This window comes from Schistocerca nitens, chromosome 1 (genome assembly GCF_023898315.1).
Source record: "Schistocerca nitens isolate TAMUIC-IGC-003100 chromosome 1, iqSchNite1.1, whole genome shotgun sequence".
In the NCBI taxonomy this organism is placed as follows: Eukaryota; Metazoa; Arthropoda; class Insecta; order Orthoptera; family Acrididae; genus Schistocerca; species Schistocerca nitens.
In genome coordinates, this window is record NC_064614.1 from 158,414,380 (window position 1) to 158,431,950 (window position 17,571).

Genomic DNA, 17,571 nt, shown 5'->3' on the forward strand with positions numbered 1-17,571 from the left:
AAGAGCAAATTTTGCAATTCTGAATGCAAGCTGAGATATGGGGCAAAGTGCTTGGAATTTTGCATGGATTTGAAATTGTACTTGTGGGATTACAATTAAAAAATTATGAAAATCCTCTTATTTGACATATTCCAAAAACCTCATAAGAGAAGCTTAGAACATCTAAAGAGATGAAACACAGAAATTTTTGTAGAAATCTCTTTAATACTTTCTGAGAAAAAGGAACATACAATATTTTTTTGAAAATAAAACTTCAAATTTCATTTAAAAAAAGATGAATATATATAATCAAAGGATTTAATATGTAAATGTGTTACTTTCATGTAAAGCGTGGTACAAAATTTCATTGTCATATGTCCAAAACTGTGGATTTGGTCCATTTTTGATATATTGTGTGTTTTTCATCAACGTCCCCCCCTTAAAGGAACACGTAAAGATCCTCTTTCCGCACCAGTTTGAAGAACATGATTCCGAAGTTCACATTAAATAGCAATTTGGGATTTGCTCCTGGAAGAGGCCGAGAGACAATCGTTCCACAAATTGTTGAAGTTACTGTTGCCATGGTTGAGAATTCTGGACGATGTCGAGACGTTTTGGGCAGCAGAAGAGCAATCTCCATTGCGGTTTCAGACTGTCTGGTATGCAGATGGTCACCACACTGAACGACGTTTGTAACCTGGAAAGTAAACACGATACTCAATTAACAAATTTTACTCTCTCACGTGGAAATTTAAATCGGTTTCTTTCAATGGTTTATTCGTTATTTCTCTTCTTCATGTCCTCACAAATGTTTCCACTGAGTTTCACTGTCCTGCGATCACTCGTTTTTACTATAACCACCCTGTATGAACTAAAGGTAGTTACGAACTAAGTTGATGGTGTGTAGAATGGGGAAAGTAACGCTTCGGGAGTAATTTGTGGCAAGAACCCTAAAGCGAAAAGTATGGACTTGTTAGCCAGCGCAATGTAATTACTGAGGAGAACGTCTTTGGGCGGGGTGCGTTCTATCACAAGTTAATACTGTTGTCGAGGAATTCCGTGTATCACTGGTGGCGTTGATGAGCTGGTTCTCCAGCAGAGGAACAAGCAGGGGAAATTGATTATATGAATGTCGCGCAATCTAGAGGTTGGATCGGAGACTTTCATGCAAACAAACAGAGCTCAGTACGTCGTTCTGTTACCGCCAGATGCGATTGTACCCTTCGGCGGGCCTCAACGCAGTGTGGCGGCACAACTACTGCTCGACTTGAATAATTTATATGAATGCGTGGTATTTGTTATTTCAGATATGTCCGAAAGAACAGACGCCACGCATTCATACCATTGATTCGCCTCGATGGACAACGAGTCCACCACCTTCAGTGTGGATGCACAACTACGTTCGACTTTTTGCGGGAATCTGAAACTAGCGGGCATGGAGGGTACTGCAGATAGGAGGCGTGCCGAGATAGCCCCCGCAATTGCGATGAACACTGTGTCCGGATGCTGCAGTCGTTAAAGCAAATGTCTAGTAAGTAGGAGATCCCGGGTTCGAATCCCGGTTCTGCACACATTTTCGGTCATCGCCGCTGATTCCACGAAAAGCCCCGATGCAGCTAACCTTCACAAAAAAATTGTTCAAATGGCTCTGAGCACTATGGGACTCAACTGCTGAGGTCATTAGTCCCCTAGAACTTAGAACTAGTTAAACCTAACTAACCTAAGGACATCACACACATCCATGCCCGAGGCAGGATTCGAACATGCGACCGTAGCGTTCTCGCGGTTCCAGACTGCAGCGCCAGAACCGCGCGGCCACTTCGGCCGGCGTAACCTTCACAGTTCCTTCCCTTTCGTTTCCTTTCCTTTCCTTCCCTTCCCTTTCCTTCCCTTCCCACTCCCCCTTCAATTTACGTAATATGAACATAAATGCTCGCAGATAACCGTTAACATACGTGTGAGGCAATTCTCCGAGGACACAATTGTGTACAGGGAGCTGACAGCGTTAGAAACTTGTGACCAAATGCAAAGAGAATTGCAGATGTTCGGCACTGTTTACAAATATTAGCAGCTGGCTCTACATGCAGATGAATACCATGGCGAACATACATGAAAAACTCCGGTAGCCTTTGAGTGATCAATAGGTATAAACTGTAACTGTAATCATTAACATGCCCCAAGTATCTAGGAGTTTCCATCCGGATGAAGCGATCAGATAAATATACCTGTGGGAAGGGCAAAATACCAAAACTCACATTTAATGGAAGAAACCCGAGATAGCGGTCTTATTCGTGCTTGAATTACGCTAACAAAACCCTTGTTTGACCAGTTCCTGGGCACTGTTCGTAAGTGTGCAGCCTTAGCGAGTTGGGTTAAGGGAAGAGAGTGGCACCATTTAACAAAGAACTGCGCAATTAGTAATGGGCGTCTTTAGATAGTATATCACAGAAACGCTTAACAAATGATGCATTATCGTGAGTTTTACTCGCAAAATTTAGAAAGTCCTGTTACTTCCTCGAACACACATCTAATATCTGACCGCGGCTGTAAACCTAAAGATATAAAGACTACACAAAAGAGTAAGGAGAACGTCTCTTCCAGTGTGTGAATCGCAGATGGAATAGCAAAGGTAGACTATGACACTGGTACACTATACAGGGTGTTCCATTTTTTTGATCACCCCAAATAACTTTTTGTTCAGAAGCAAAATAAAAATAGAGTGACCACAGGAACATTATCCAGCATGATTGCCTTTCTTTCAACTTTTTTCGTTACAAAGTAGAAACACTAGTATGTCTTTCTTAAACAGCGCTCTAATTTTTTTATTCAGTCATCTCACACCACTTCTGTCCTAAAACGTATCACAGTGTACCATTCACATAAACAAGACGTTATTAAAAACTTGACAAAGAAACTGATTCGAGGTCCTGCACCAACACATCGTGCAGGTACCCGGCGTAACGTAACTCTTCCACTTGTTGGAGTTGACAGTAAACAAATGGAAATACAGGGTGGGGCACGTAATTGTGGTCGACGAGTGGATACGGTTAGACGTGAATGTATGCAAATAACCACACCCCGAGACGCGCACATCACCTGTACTCCCGCCAAACCGGTTCAGAGCGCTGCGCGGGTTGTCAGTGAGTGAAGCAGTGCAAAGGGCACGATGGTATTCACAGTAGAGCAACGGACATCAGTTATGAAAACTTACGTAACACTTCTGTCGTGGAAACTTTATGGTCAGTTGCCTGTTGAGAAGTTTAATGCTGTCAAAGCGCCATGAGAGAGTGCCATGCAATGCTTAGTCCGAAAATGGCGTCAGATAGGATCTGATTTGAACAAGCCAAAAAAACATTCCGCACCTGCCTGCATACCGGAAAATGTGGCTGCAGTTCACCAAAAAATGCTTCAGATTCCTACCAAATCAACCCGACGCCTATCGCAAGAGACCGGCGTATCACGTCGATAATGCGGACGAATACTCCACCTAGACATGCACATTCATTCCTATCACGTTTCTGTTGTTCACGTATTAAAATAAGTAGGTGCTCGTCGGCGACTCCAGTTTTGTGAGTGGCTCTTCACTGAGAACAATGAATGGCTCGGACATGAAACTGTTTTTTTATATCTGAGAAAGCCTGGTTTCACCTGAGTGGTTATGTCAGTTCACAGAATCACAGTCCTGGGCAGCGGAGAATCCGTATAACATCCACGAAACACCGTTGCATGATCAGAAGGATGGGGTTTGGTGTGCAGTCTGCACGCCGCATTAATGGTCCCATCTTCTTTCATCAGATGCTGCCTTCAGCGCGTTACACTGCCAACATTTTTAAACCATTTGTGGCAGCATTAACGAAGCAGGGAAAGACTTACAGTTACTTCCAACAGGATGGACTAACTGCCCAAACAGGCGGCCGAACATTGGAGTTCATTTACACAATCTTCGCGCTTTACAGTTGTTAGCAGAGGTCAGTCTAGTCGCGGCCTTAGCTGGACACCGAGGGCACCCGATTTGTCGGTATGCGATTACTTTGTGTGGGGAGCCCTCACGTCTAAGGCATATCGCAACCGCCATAGTCTTCATGAACTGCAGCAAAACATTTCGGATAAGACTACAGCAATTCCAGCAGAACAGCTTCGATCCGCCATCAGCAAGTTGCTGACCAGGGCTCAAAAGTGGCAAGAGACGAATGATAGTCACTTTTCGAATCTGCTACAGTCATGTTAGTACTGTACTTAATTTCCTCTGCTGTGCTTCTTTGTAGCCAGGAAATCTGTTCTCTGGACCACTTTTATTTGCCCCACTCTGTACAAGGGAAACGCACACCGTTCATTCAGCCAACAACCGTCGGTTGAGGGTCTTCAAGAGCACAATGCATACCAACGAATAGGAAGTAGAAATGTCACTCATCTACAGAGAACGCAAGTCGGCAGGACAGTGGTGATAACAATGTTTCCTTACTTACAATATGGGTACATGCAGTACATTACTATAGTACTCAAACGATATGTTGCATACAGTAAAGGTAGTCGTTGATTAAAAGTCGCTTTTCATCGCTGGTTTACATTGTACACCCACAAATCTTCAACTGATTACGATTTACTGGGTGACCGGAGTGCATTTTCCTTGTGTTTACTGTCAACGCCAGCAAGTGGACGAGTCACGTTATCCCCGGGTACCTGCTCGCTCTCGCTCTGCTACTACAGGAGAGTCAAAGTTCATTTTATTTTCCTTTTTTAAGAGCTTCTTGTTTACGTGAATGGTACACAGCGATAAGTTTTGATACAGGTCTTGAGGAGAAGAAATAAATTACCGAATAAAAAATATAGAGTGCCATTTAAAAAGGCCTTACCGCTGTTCATATCTTGCTAACCAATAAAGTTACAAGAAAGGCAATCATGCTGGTAATGTCCGTTTGCTAACCAAACATTTGCTTGATACAGTTTATTATTTTTTTCTGGTCAATAAGTTACCTAGGATGGTCATGACTCATGATATATAGAACACCCTATAAACGCTCACACCATACGGTGTCCTACTTCGTAGAGACATTTGCACTGCCAGGAAAGCAGGAAAAGATGTAAACTCTAATCGTGGCTCATTATTTTAAAATGATCACGTTACACGAAAATAAATTCTATTTCGTCATTTTAATGTTCGTAGGCGAATTATTTTACCCTGTCTTACTTTTCTGACGTTCCGAATCTTTATCGCAGCAAATAGCGATGAAAAATTCCTAACGAAAAATGTGTGTGGTACTTAGATCAAATTTTGTCATCCTGAGAGAAGTTTGAAGGAGTATGAATATGTGGGACAACGAATAAGCGTTCTTACAGCTACACAGTAATAATATATGTTTAAAATACTCCACTCAGTTGTGTTTATTGTTGATGTTCGTATTTACATCATGACATTGACTTCGGAATAGTATAAGCCCCACGTCAGACAACAATACAACTTCACACGAATATAAAAATTTAAATAAAGACAGCTGAACGGAATATTTGACATACAATGCTAGTAGGGGCTCAAGAGGAGCTTCAGTGAAGATGGAGAACACGGAAATACACGATATAATTAGTGGATACGATTTTATAAGCAAAACGTCAGTCTACATTTTATATCCTCTCTACTTCGACCATCATCAGTAATTTTGCTCCCCAAATAGCAAAACTCCTTTACTATTTTAAGTGTCTCATTTCCTAATCTAATTCCCTCAGCATCACCCGACTTAATTCGACTACATTCCATTATCCTTGTTTTGCTTTTGTTGATGTTCATCTTATATCCTCCTTTCAAGATGCTATCCATTCCGTTCAACTGCTCTTCCAAGTCCTTTGCTGTCTCTGACAGAATTACAATGTCATCGGCGAACCTCAAAGTTTTTATTTCTTCTCCCTGGATTTTAATACCTACCCTGAATTTATCTTTTGTTTCCTTTACTGCTTGCTCAATATACATATTGAATAATATCGGGGACAGGCTACAACCCTGTCTCACTCCCTTCCCAACCACTGCTTCACTAATCATGCCCCTCGACTCTCATAACTGCCACCTGGTTTCTGTACAAATCATAAATAACCTTTCTCTCCCTGTATTTTACCCCTGCCACCTTCAGAATTTGAAAGAGTATTCCAGTCAACATTGTCAAAAGCTTTCTCTAAGTCTACAAATGCTAGAAACGTAGGTTTGCCTTTCCTTAATCTAGCTTCTAAGATAAGTCGTAGGGTCAGTATTGCCACACGTGTTCCAATATTCTACGGAATCCAAACTGATCTTCCCCGAGGTCGGTTTCTACCAGTGTTTCCATTCGTCTGTAAAGAATTCGCATTAGTATTTTGCATTCGTGACTTATTAAACTGATTGTTCGGCAATTTGCAAATCTGTCAGCACCTGCTTTCTTTGGGATTGGAATTATTATATTCTTATTGAAGTCTAAGGGTATTTCGCCTGTCTCATACATCTTGCTCACCAGATGGTTGAGTTTTGCCAGGACTGGCTCTCCCAAGGACGTCAGCAGTTCTAATGGAATATTGTCTACTCCCGGGGCCTTGTTAAGACTCAGGTCTTTTAGTGCTCTGTCAAACTCTTCACGCAGTATCGTATCTCCTATTTCATCTTCATCTACATCCTCTTCCATTTCCATAATATTTTCCTCAAGTACGTCGCCCTTGTATAGACCCTCTATATACTCCTTCCACCTTTCTGCTTTCCCTTCTTTGCTTAGAACTGGGTTTCCATCAAAGCTCTTGGTATTCATACAAATGGTTCTCTTTTCTCCAAAGGTCTCTTTAATTTACCTGTAGGCAGTATCTATCTTACCTCCTAGTGAGATAAGCCTCTACATCCTTACATTTGTCCTCTAGCCATGCCTGCTTAGCCATTTTGCACTAAGGAAAGCGTTTCTGAAGAAGAGAAATTTGATATACATTTAAGTGTCAGGAAGTCGTTTCTGAAAGTATTTGAATGGAGCGTAGCCATGTATAGAAGTGAAACATGGACGATAACTCGTTTGGACAAGAAGAGAATAGAAGCTTTCGAAATGTGGTGCTGCAAAAGAATGCTAAAGATTAGATGGGTAGATCATATAACTAATGATGAGGTACTGAATAGAATTGGGGAGGAGTTTGTGGCACATCTTGACTAGAAGAAGGGATCGGTTGGTAGGACATGTTCTGAGGCATCAAAGGATCACCAATTTAAAATTGGAGGGAAGCGTGGAGGGTAAAAATCGTAGAGGGAGACCAAGAGATGAATACACTAAACAGATTCAGAAGGATGTAGGTTGCAGTAGGTACTGGGAGATGATGAAGCTTGCACAGGATAGAGTAGCTTGGAGAGCTGCATCAAACCAGTCTCAGGACTGAAGACCACAATAACAACAACAAGAAGCAGCAAAACGGTATTTTGTAGTTTGTTGGCGTCATTTTCCTACCTTCCGCATTATAGCACACTGTCAAGATTACTTGTAGGAATCAAAGCACGGTATGTTAGTATTCCTAAGTGAGAGACAGCTGACAGTACAACTGGTGAGCACAGAACAGATACAGCACGTTTCCAAAGGATACCATGACCTGATGGCAACCATGCGCCAGCTTTTGATCGACAGACTGAGTTGACAAATGTGACCGAAAAGAGAAAAAAATCGAAAGTACAGGTGGCATTAGTGGAAAAAGTCGAATTGAAGCAGTCACTTCAGGGTGCGGCACTGCGGAGAAACTGAACCACTAAGAAAATTACCACATTCTCCTTCAATGTTTCAGAGTTCTATTATGGAAGAGGAGCGTGGAATATCGAGAAGCAAGCGCGCCCGCAGCAGATGGTATCAGATGAAGCTATTAATGGCTGGCTTGTTAAAATAATGAGGGGAGGCTCCGGGATGGGCCAGAATATTGCTTGCGTTTTTCTGGAAGGCGGAACAGGGCGGTGGCTGGACTTTGAGGTAAGCCAAGTGCTCGCAAGTGCAGAGTTATCCACTCATGCCACATTGTCAGCTACTGCACCAACAACCATGGTTCACGTATGAAAATAAACAGTCGCAGTTGTTTTCTGTTACTTGTGCAATAAGCTGTACGTTTTCATATCGCCACATGTATGCTGAGGAAACAATGAAACGCACAGAATAACTTTTCAGTGGGTTAAAGAAGTGCAAGGGGGAACGGCAGGAGTGGAGCAGTTACTAATGTTAGGGTTTGCCGGCGACAGCATTTATGTATGAATAAAACGGTGACTTGGGGCAACTCTTGTTCGTACATAAACACAAGAAACATACTGGACAGGAAATACTGCTCAACGTGAACAAAGAAGAAAACGACAGTCAAGAAGGAGAGTAAGGACTCGCTTAGCATAAATTGTGGAACTTACAGTAGCAGACGAAGTGAAAGAATTCTCACGCATGAAGTAAGATTACTCAGAACAGCTACAATATGACAGATTTCAGTAGTAGATCGCAGCAGGCGAAGTAATAGATTGCCTTAGGCAAACAAATCGTTCTTGGATACAGAGCTCTTGCGGTATCACATACTGACGAAGTGGAGAAAGAATTTCATAGTTGTGCACATCCGCATCACAGTAGTGTACGAAAAACCAGAGAAGAAAAATACTAGAAGCGTATGAAATCTGGAGATATAATTACCTTAAAAAATTAAGATATATAGTGTATAAAACGAAGTGATTTGGAAACAGTAAGGAAAGAGTCCATAAAAAAGTCGCACCCGATTAAGGAGCAGGTTAGTCAGACATCTGCTACATCTTCCAGGACTATTTATCAGAATATAAAATAACCTGAGTCTATTAGTTACGTAGTGATGGAAATGAGCGTTTGGCGTCATTGGCCGGGAGGCCCCGTACGGGGCAGGTCCAGCCGCCTTGGTGCAGGTCTTATTGCATTCGACGCCACATTGGGCGACCTGCGCGCCGGATGGGCATGAAATGATGAAGAAGACAACACTCAGTCCCTGAGCGGAGAAAATCCCCGACCCAGCCGCGAATCGAACCCGGGGCCCTTTCGATGGCAGTCCGTCACGCTGCTTTTTTTTTTTTTTTTAATCTCAATTTGGTCGTTTTAGTTCGTTGCATATGCTCGGGGCGGACGTCGCAAGACACCCATTTCAGTTCGTCGTTGATATATTGACTCAGTTTTTTTTATTACTCTCTGACCGAACATGCTGAGCTACCATGCCGGCACCATTCAGCTATCGGGGCGGACGTTACGTAGTAATAAGAATAGCTTAGGACACGAAGAAATCGAGAACGGACTCAGACAATGGGAATGGCTTTTTGTCCTGCTGATGTTCACCAAATGAAACCACATAATTTCGTCAAATGAAATATCGGGAAAAATCTAACCAGTAAGTAGTCGAGATTGAGTGGTAACATAAGGTTTCGACTGGACTAAACTGCGCTCCAAGATGTTGCTCCTGTTCTTTTCTTTATTTTTAAGTGGCAGGCCTGCCATCGGCAATACAGTAGTCAAGCTTGCGTTTTATCGCTCTGCATTTTTTTGTATAACTGCTGTATGCAATAGGGACAGAGATTTACGGATCGAAATTGTCGTGTTTCCTGTGCTTGTATCTCTTTTCAAATGTGTGTCCCGTTTGTCTTCATCATCGACGTCATAGATCATTTGAACCAGAAACTCCCCGCTCCAGAAAAACATGCTGAATTTACTTGACAGCATTACTTTATAAGGAAGAAAGAACGGAGCCCAACAGGCTCCACAGATAAGAGACGCCAACATTACCGATAAAGAATTGCCGCGGTGCGACCAAGTCCCGCAATAGAAAACCTAAGAGTTCAGAAGATGAGGTACTGGCGGCCTAACTATCACCAACAGTATTATGAAGTGTGCTACAGTGATATATTTACAATATGGGTGCTGCCTCCAATGCAAGAGCGTACATATCTCTTTTGATAAACATCAGGACCACAAAAAAAACTAATCGCTTCCACTGGAACACATTACAGTAACAAGCGATATGCTATTGACCAAAACATCAACGTAATGCAAACTTTAGCCATCTGAAGATAGGCATGGAAGCCCAAAACTGATTATGGTAGTGAAACAAAGCAATTTAAAAAGCATTTGTGGCTGGTTAGGTTATTCACCAACAATAAAATATAGTTTCAAAAAATGGTTCAAATGGCTCTGAGCACTATGGGACTTGACATCTGAGGTCATCAGTCCCCTAGAACTTAGAACTACTTAAACCTACCTAAACTAAGGACATCACACACATCCATGCCCTAGGCAGGATTCGAACCTACGACCGAAGCGGTCGCGCGGTTCCAGACTGAAGCGCCTAGAACCGCTCGGTCACACCGGCCGGCCAGCATTGTGTGGTAATGAAACATGGACCGTGGGAAAACCGGAACACAAGAGAATTGACGCAGCTGAGATTTACTGCTACAGATGGATGTTGAGAATTAGGTGGACTGGTAAGGTAAGGAATGAATAGGTTCTCCACAGTACCAGCCAGGAGAGGAACATGTGGAAAACATTGACACGAAGAGAGGACAGGACGATAGGACGAAAGTTGAGACAAAGAGAAAAACTTCCATAGTACTTGAGAGAGTACAGGGGTAAACTGTAGGGAAGACAGATTGGAATATATCCAACAGGTAATTAGAAAGTAGGGTAGAAGTGCTACTCTGAGATGAGGAGGGTGGCACTGGAGAGGAACTTGCGTAGGAATGTATTAAACAACCCAAAAGAAAAGAAAAAAAGAGAAAAGATTATTTACAGAGTCTAAAGAAGAAATGTGTGACAAAAGACTCTAGGACCGAGGCGTGAACCTTGGACCGTTGCATTTTATAACAAGTATCATAATGGCACCGTTACATTCGCTGAGGGGAGGACAGACACTATGTCAGTGACTGTGGATGACTATCCATCCACCCAGGACAACGTGCTGCTTTCTGGCTGTCAGGAAATTTTCACTCTGACGCTACGCCGCCAGCACAGCAACACACACGGCCCCCAGCGCAGCTGACAAGAGCGCTCGTATTTCCCGTTGTCAGTGGCGGGCAGTGCCGAGCTGAGCTGAGCAATTACCCGCAGTCACGAGAAGCAGCCACGGGGCCTCTCAGCGGGCAGCCACACACAGCCATACTCTCCCTAACTCACAGGCTGCTCCCCTGCCCCATTCCTCTCTCTGCAAGTTCGCTATTAGTTTTACAGTTCCTCCCTTTCTGACAAGAATGTCTTCAAAATAGGAATAACTAAACATGTCTTTATTCCCGCATCATCGCTTTTATCATTTGCTCAATTTCCTATTTGTGCGACAACTTTTGGCAATCAGTTAGGTCCCGACCCGTGTTAACTTTGTAATCCCGCTCCCATACATAAGAAGAGCGTTTCCTGCCCGCGCGCATGCGCAGTGATTTCGATAGCCGCGCATGTGACCATCGTACGTTGGCTGGGGTGAGGCAGCACACACAGCGTTGAGATAAGTAACATTATTGACTCGGTACATAAGTACCGTGTATTTGTAAAAAAATTTTATGGGGTCTTGCCGCTGTAGGTGTTGATTTTAGCCTTTGACTATGCCTATTTAGGCAAGCTGTTTTATATTTGTTCTGAAGAGCGCGTGGTTACCCACGCTGAAACCTAGGTAAACACCAGGCAGTTTGTGCAATCGAGGCGGATTTTTCATAGTTATTTCGATACTTACGATTGCTGACGCGCTGCAATGCTGAAAGTTCTTCAAAATAGGCTCTATTTAACACGATGCCTTTCCCGACGAGGCAGACAGGAACGACACTGTACAACCACATACCACTCCGACACAAAAGAAACAAGATTTCCCGCGTTACGGTCATCGCCGTCTTCGGTCCGAAGACTGTTAGTTTGACGCAGCTCTCCACGGTGGCCCATCCTGTGCAAGCTTCTTCATCTCGGCGTAACTACCGCAACACAGCCACGCTATCAGTTTAACATTATTTGGAGAACCTCAGAGAGAAAAAATAAAAGCATTCTGATTCTACCAACTGTAGAATTGCTGCAAGATATGCGGACAGCAACCTTTGGCAAGGAAATTAATCCACTTTTAATTGTCATTATGAAAGCCTGTAACACTATCACTGCGCCGTTTTGCTATGTCAGCATATAGATAATACTCAGGTTTGGTATTTGTATACAGTATAATGTTACCGTCTGGGAGTACATTTACAGATTTAACCGTGAAATGCCTAAAGGATTTTTGCTTATTGGACTTGAAATTAAAGTTACGTAAAATCACAGAAAGAGTCAGATCCAATTTAGATAATGTTTTTAACTAATCAAATTTACTCAAATGAATGGGAATACCAGCCTAATTAGGCATAGAAATGTGGAACATTTCTTTTAAAGAAAAAGTAAATACTTTTGGTGGAAAAACACCACCTATACTCCTTTCTTACTGAAGTGCAATGAACCCCATCACAAGCAGAAAAATGTTATATTGGATAAAAGCAGTTATTGTGAGATATTCTAGTTCTCACTGACACAAATGACACTTTCACACTCATCAACAGTAAATACTTTGCCAAAGATGAATTATTTCATCAACATCACAGGAAGTGCAATTCATTACTAAACTATAAATGGACGTGGACCTAGTCTCATTTGATCAGGTATTTTCTATATAGCACAAATTGAACTAAAATTCACTTCCATTAAGATTCACACATTCCTTAGTAAGCAATGTTGTAACTGTTTTTGTGAATAAGGGCACTCGTAGTAGCTTTACCTCCGGTAATAAAAACAGTAAGTAGGCTCAAATGGTTCAAATGGCTCTGAGCACTATGGGACTCAACATCTTAGGTCATAAGTCCCCTAGAACTTAGAACTACTTAAACCTAACTAACCTAAGGACATCACACACACCCATGCCCGAAGCAGGATTCGAACCTGCGACCGTAGCAGTCCCGCGGTTCCGGACTGCAGCGCCAGAACCGCTAGACCACCGCGGCCGGCCAGTAAGTAGGGGGCTCCCAATCTGATATACACATTTTATCACACCATATGCACAAAACTCAACACAAACATTAAAAGCAGTTGGTATATTCATTAATCAAGTAACTATGCATTTTGAACAATTTACAATGGGGGAGGGGCTTAACCCTGACTGCTATTACCAAGCAAACTGGACACACTTTTCTGAAGCAAATTAAAATCAGTAAACTTTGGTAACACTCTTTCATAAATTTGACTCACCTTATATGCCTTTTTAACAGTTAATGCCGCAGATATTTTTACCAGATATTGTATTTCAAATCTACCTTTGAAAAAATTTACTTTAACTAACCTGAACATAACTTGCCAACTGTTCGTCATCAGCACAATCGTTTACTTTTAGAGTCAGAATTTACGCAAGTAATCTTTAAAACCAGAAAAACCAAACTGAAGCAATTCAATTACTAGGGAGGCTTTCACAAAAGCAACACTCATTTCCTTCCTCAACTTCAACAAAATCCGCAGTAATTTTAGGCAACTTTTTGCACTCAGTTCCAACCAAAAGTAATCAAACACTTTTTTTTGATGATCAGTTCTCATACTCAGGGCACTCTAAAATCATTGTTCAAAAGGAGAGGATCCTAAGAGGTATCATGATAGGAAACAATTCGAGGTAGGTACACGAATTTAACATGAGTTTCCTTTTATTTGCACATACTAAATGTGCTGATCCAACACTTTACAAAAGTTCTGAGTTCTCCTTTCTGCTGAAGTGATTGCGCAATGTTGTGGGGGAGTACATAACAGGTGGACTTTCCGTTGGAAGTGATATGTTTTGTAATTTTCTTGTTGGCGACGATAATCAGCTTTTATGGTATTTTCCAGCAACAGAGCAATGTATTTTAGCCATTCATCCAGCCAAGGCTTTTCCATAATATTTCCAAGCACTGAAAGCCTCACTCGGCACCAGCATGATCCACCTTCCAATTACTAGCTGCCGACTGTACGGTTGCTAGTCTCCGACTGACTTATCATTTCCACCTTTTCCCTTGCACCAACCATATTTTGCGCACGCTAACTCACTTTCGTTTCAGAGGGGAAACACACCAAGTTTTCATTTATACAGTTCAAAAGTCCTAAGTGTGAATCACCATATACATAGTTGTATATTCATACATTTTACAAAATCCTTTCATTAACAAATATTAGTAAATCAACAAAAAATACATATAATTAAAGTCATCCTCCTCCAAACGATGCAAGGTATTCTAACGGTGAAGAGAAAACATAGCGCATATCTTTCTATATCTTTACAGCATATCAAAGATTACCTACCAAAGAAAACATACTTTATATAAAGCATTATTTATCAGAAAAAAAATTATGATCGTAACTATGGTGTTACAAGCCACGAAGGAAAACTAAAATCATAACAAGAAGATAAATCATTACCATTTCAGAAAAATTGGATGATTTATTGAAAAGTAAGAGCTTCACACATCAGTAACGCGTTGGCTCACCTCTGGTCCTCATGCAGGCAGTTACTTGGTTTGGCTCTGGTTGACAGATTCTGTCCAATTGTCGAGTTAGCTCGTCAATATCCCGAGCTGGTTGGAGAAGCCTGCCAACAATGCTTCAAAGGTTCTGAACTGGGGACAGATCCGGCGACCTTGCTGGCCAAGGTAGGGTTTGGCGAGTACGAAGACGCGCATTACAACTCTCGCCCTGTGCGGGTGGGCATTATCATGCTGAAATGTAAGCCATCAAGGGTATTGTCGATATACCGCTGTGCTGTAGGGGTGTCGCCGATAAGAAAGTAAATGGGTCCTGCTACGAAAAGAAATAACAATCCAGACATTCATCCCTGGCTGTTGGACCGTATGGCGGGCAACAGTCAGGTTGGTATCCTACCGCTGCCGGGGCGTCTCCGGACACGTCTTTGGCCTGGAATTTCATTGACTGCAGTAGAATTGCTGAAGACATTCAACAGCCAAGATCGCAAATATATATCTTTATTTAAATCATCGGGTTCGACAGACTGTCATCTTCAGGTCTTAAAAAAATATTTAGTTATGAAAATAAAGATTTTTTAAGAGTTAAGAGACGATCTTCACTCGTTCCAAATTAATAATATAAGTGAAGACGAGATGAGACAAATTCAGAGAAATACTATCGGCAGCAATTGAGAGATTTACCCGAAATAAACTAACAAACAACGGAGCTGATCCTCCTTGGTACACAAAACGGGTTAGAACACTGTTGTAGAAATAACGAAACAAATATGCCAAATTTAAACAGACGTAAAATCTCCAAGATTGGCGATCCTTTACAGAAGCTCGAAACTTAGGACTGAGTTCAATGCGAGACGCCTACAACAGTTTCCACAACGAAACTTTGTCTCGAAACCTGGAAGAAAATCCAAAGAGATTCTGGTCGTATGTGAAATATGTTAGCGGCAAGAAACAATCAATGCTCTCTCTGCGCGATAGCAATGGAGATACTATCGAAGACAGTGCTGCCAAAGCAGAGTTACTAAACACAGTCTTCAGAAATGCCTGCACAAAAAAGACGAAGTAAATATTCCAGAATTCGAATCTAAAACAGCTGCCAACATGAGTAAGGTAGAAGTAAATACCCTCGGACTAGTAAAGCAACTTAAATCACTTAATAAAAGCAAGTTTTCTGGTCGAGACAGTATGCCAATTAGGTTCCTTTCGGAGTATGCTGATGTATTAGCTCCATACTTAACAATCATATACAACCGTTCGCTAGACGAAAGATCCGTACACAAAAACTGGAAAGTTGGACAGGTCACACCAATATTCAAGAAAGGTAGTAGAAGTAATCCACTAAATTACAGGCCCAAATCGTTAACGTCGATATGCAGCAGGATTCTGGAACATATATTGTGTTCGAACATATGAATTACCTCGAAGAAACCGGTCTATTGACACACAGTCAATATGGGTTTAGAAAACATCGTTCCTGTGAAACAACTAGCTCTTTATTCACATGAAGTGTTGAGTGCTATTGACAAGGGATCTCAGATCGATTCCGTATTTCTGGATTTCCGAATGGCTTTTGACACTACCACAAAAGCGGCTTATAGTGAAATTTCGTGCTTATGGAATATCGTCTCAGTTATGTGACCGGATTTTTGATTCCCCGTCAGAGAGGTCACAGTTCGTAGTAATCGAGTAAACCAGAAGTGATTTCTGGCGTTCCCCAAGATAGTGTTATAGGCCCTTTGCTGTTCATCTATATAAACGATTTGGGAGACAATCTAAGCAGCCGTCTTCGGTTGTTTGTAGATGACGCTGTCGTTTATCGACTAATAAAGTCATCAGAAGATCAAAACAAGCTGCAAAAAGATTTAGGAAAGATAACTCAATGGTGGGAATAGTGTGAGGTCATGCAGATGAGTGCTAAGAGGAACTCGAACTTCGGTTACACGATAAATCAGTGTAATCTAAAAGCCGTAAACTCAACTAAATACCTACGTATTACAGTTACGAACAAAGTAAATTGGTAGGAACACACAGAAAATGTTGTGTAAAACGCTAACCCAAGACTGCGTTTTATTGGCAGGACACTTGGAAAATGTAACAGACCTAGTAAGGAGACTGCCTACACTACGATTCAAGGGAAGGGCGTATGGCAGACGAATTATTTCCGCGCATCTCCGAGGAACTGTGTTCAGCTTCCGTTAGCTACACTCGGCTACGTGTTCTAAAATCAATGAGAACGCAGAGTTAATGATCTACTGCGGAACTGCAATTTGCGAACCAGATATAACACAGATCTGCGCATATTGCGTGAGAGAACACACTAGTGCTAGCCATCACGCGATCTCTATTTGTGAAATGGTATCGACTGATCCTGTCGTTTTACCTCCGTAACCAGGCACGGCGTCTACTGGCGAGATATGTTGAATTTACCTATAGCACACTATTGCTCTGGTCCAAGACGACACCAAATTCCAATATGTAGTTTATCAAATACAAGCAATAACAAGAATAACAGCTATTTTCGTAACATCGCATTCTTTCGATTCGTCAAATCGCATCTACGAGGGGCGTTTGAAAAGTCCGTGCAAATTCCCAGAGATGGCACCACCGGTGTGTATCGAGGTGATGTTTAGTTAGTAGCCTCTTTGGAAAGAACGCACACTACGTTTCAGCCATATTGGTCTATTTCTTTGTGTTTGGCATTCGTGTGAATCAAGGACGTCGAGTGATTGTCAAAAAATAGACGAAAAAGAATTTCGTGAAGTGATTAAACATTACTATATGAAAGGCAAAACGGCTCAGGAGACTAAAGAGAAGCTCGATAAACATTACGGTGACTCAACCTTCGATCAGAACAGTTTATAAGTGGTTTCCAAATTTTAGGAGTGGCCATATGAGCACAGGTGATGCGGAACATTCTGGACGCCCTGTGGAGGTTACGACTCCAGAAATCATTGACAAAATCCATGATATGGTGATGGATGACAGAGGAGTTAAGGTGCGTGAGATTGATAGTGCTGTGGGCATCTCGAATGAACGGGTACATAATATTTTACATAAACATTTGGACATGAGAAAGCTATCCGCAAGATGGGTCCCGCGATTGCTTACGCTTGACCAAAAACGGAATCGTGTGAAGTGTTGCAAGA

General features: G+C 41.9%; 1 protein-coding gene across 1 annotated transcript in view; it reads right to left on the reverse strand.

The window, feature by feature from the left end:
* Positions 1 to 299: 299 nt before the first annotated feature.
* The window catches only part of LOC126244013 (protein kinase C alpha type-like), a 310,150-nt gene continuing 292,878 nt past the window's right edge, over positions 300 to 17,571 (reverse strand). The window contains exon 2 of the mRNA XM_049948206.1: positions 300 to 676. Coding sequence (XP_049804163.1) covers positions 550 to 676 — 127 coding nt within the window. The 3' untranslated portion in view covers positions 300 to 549. The remainder of the gene's footprint in view (positions 677 to 17,571) is intronic.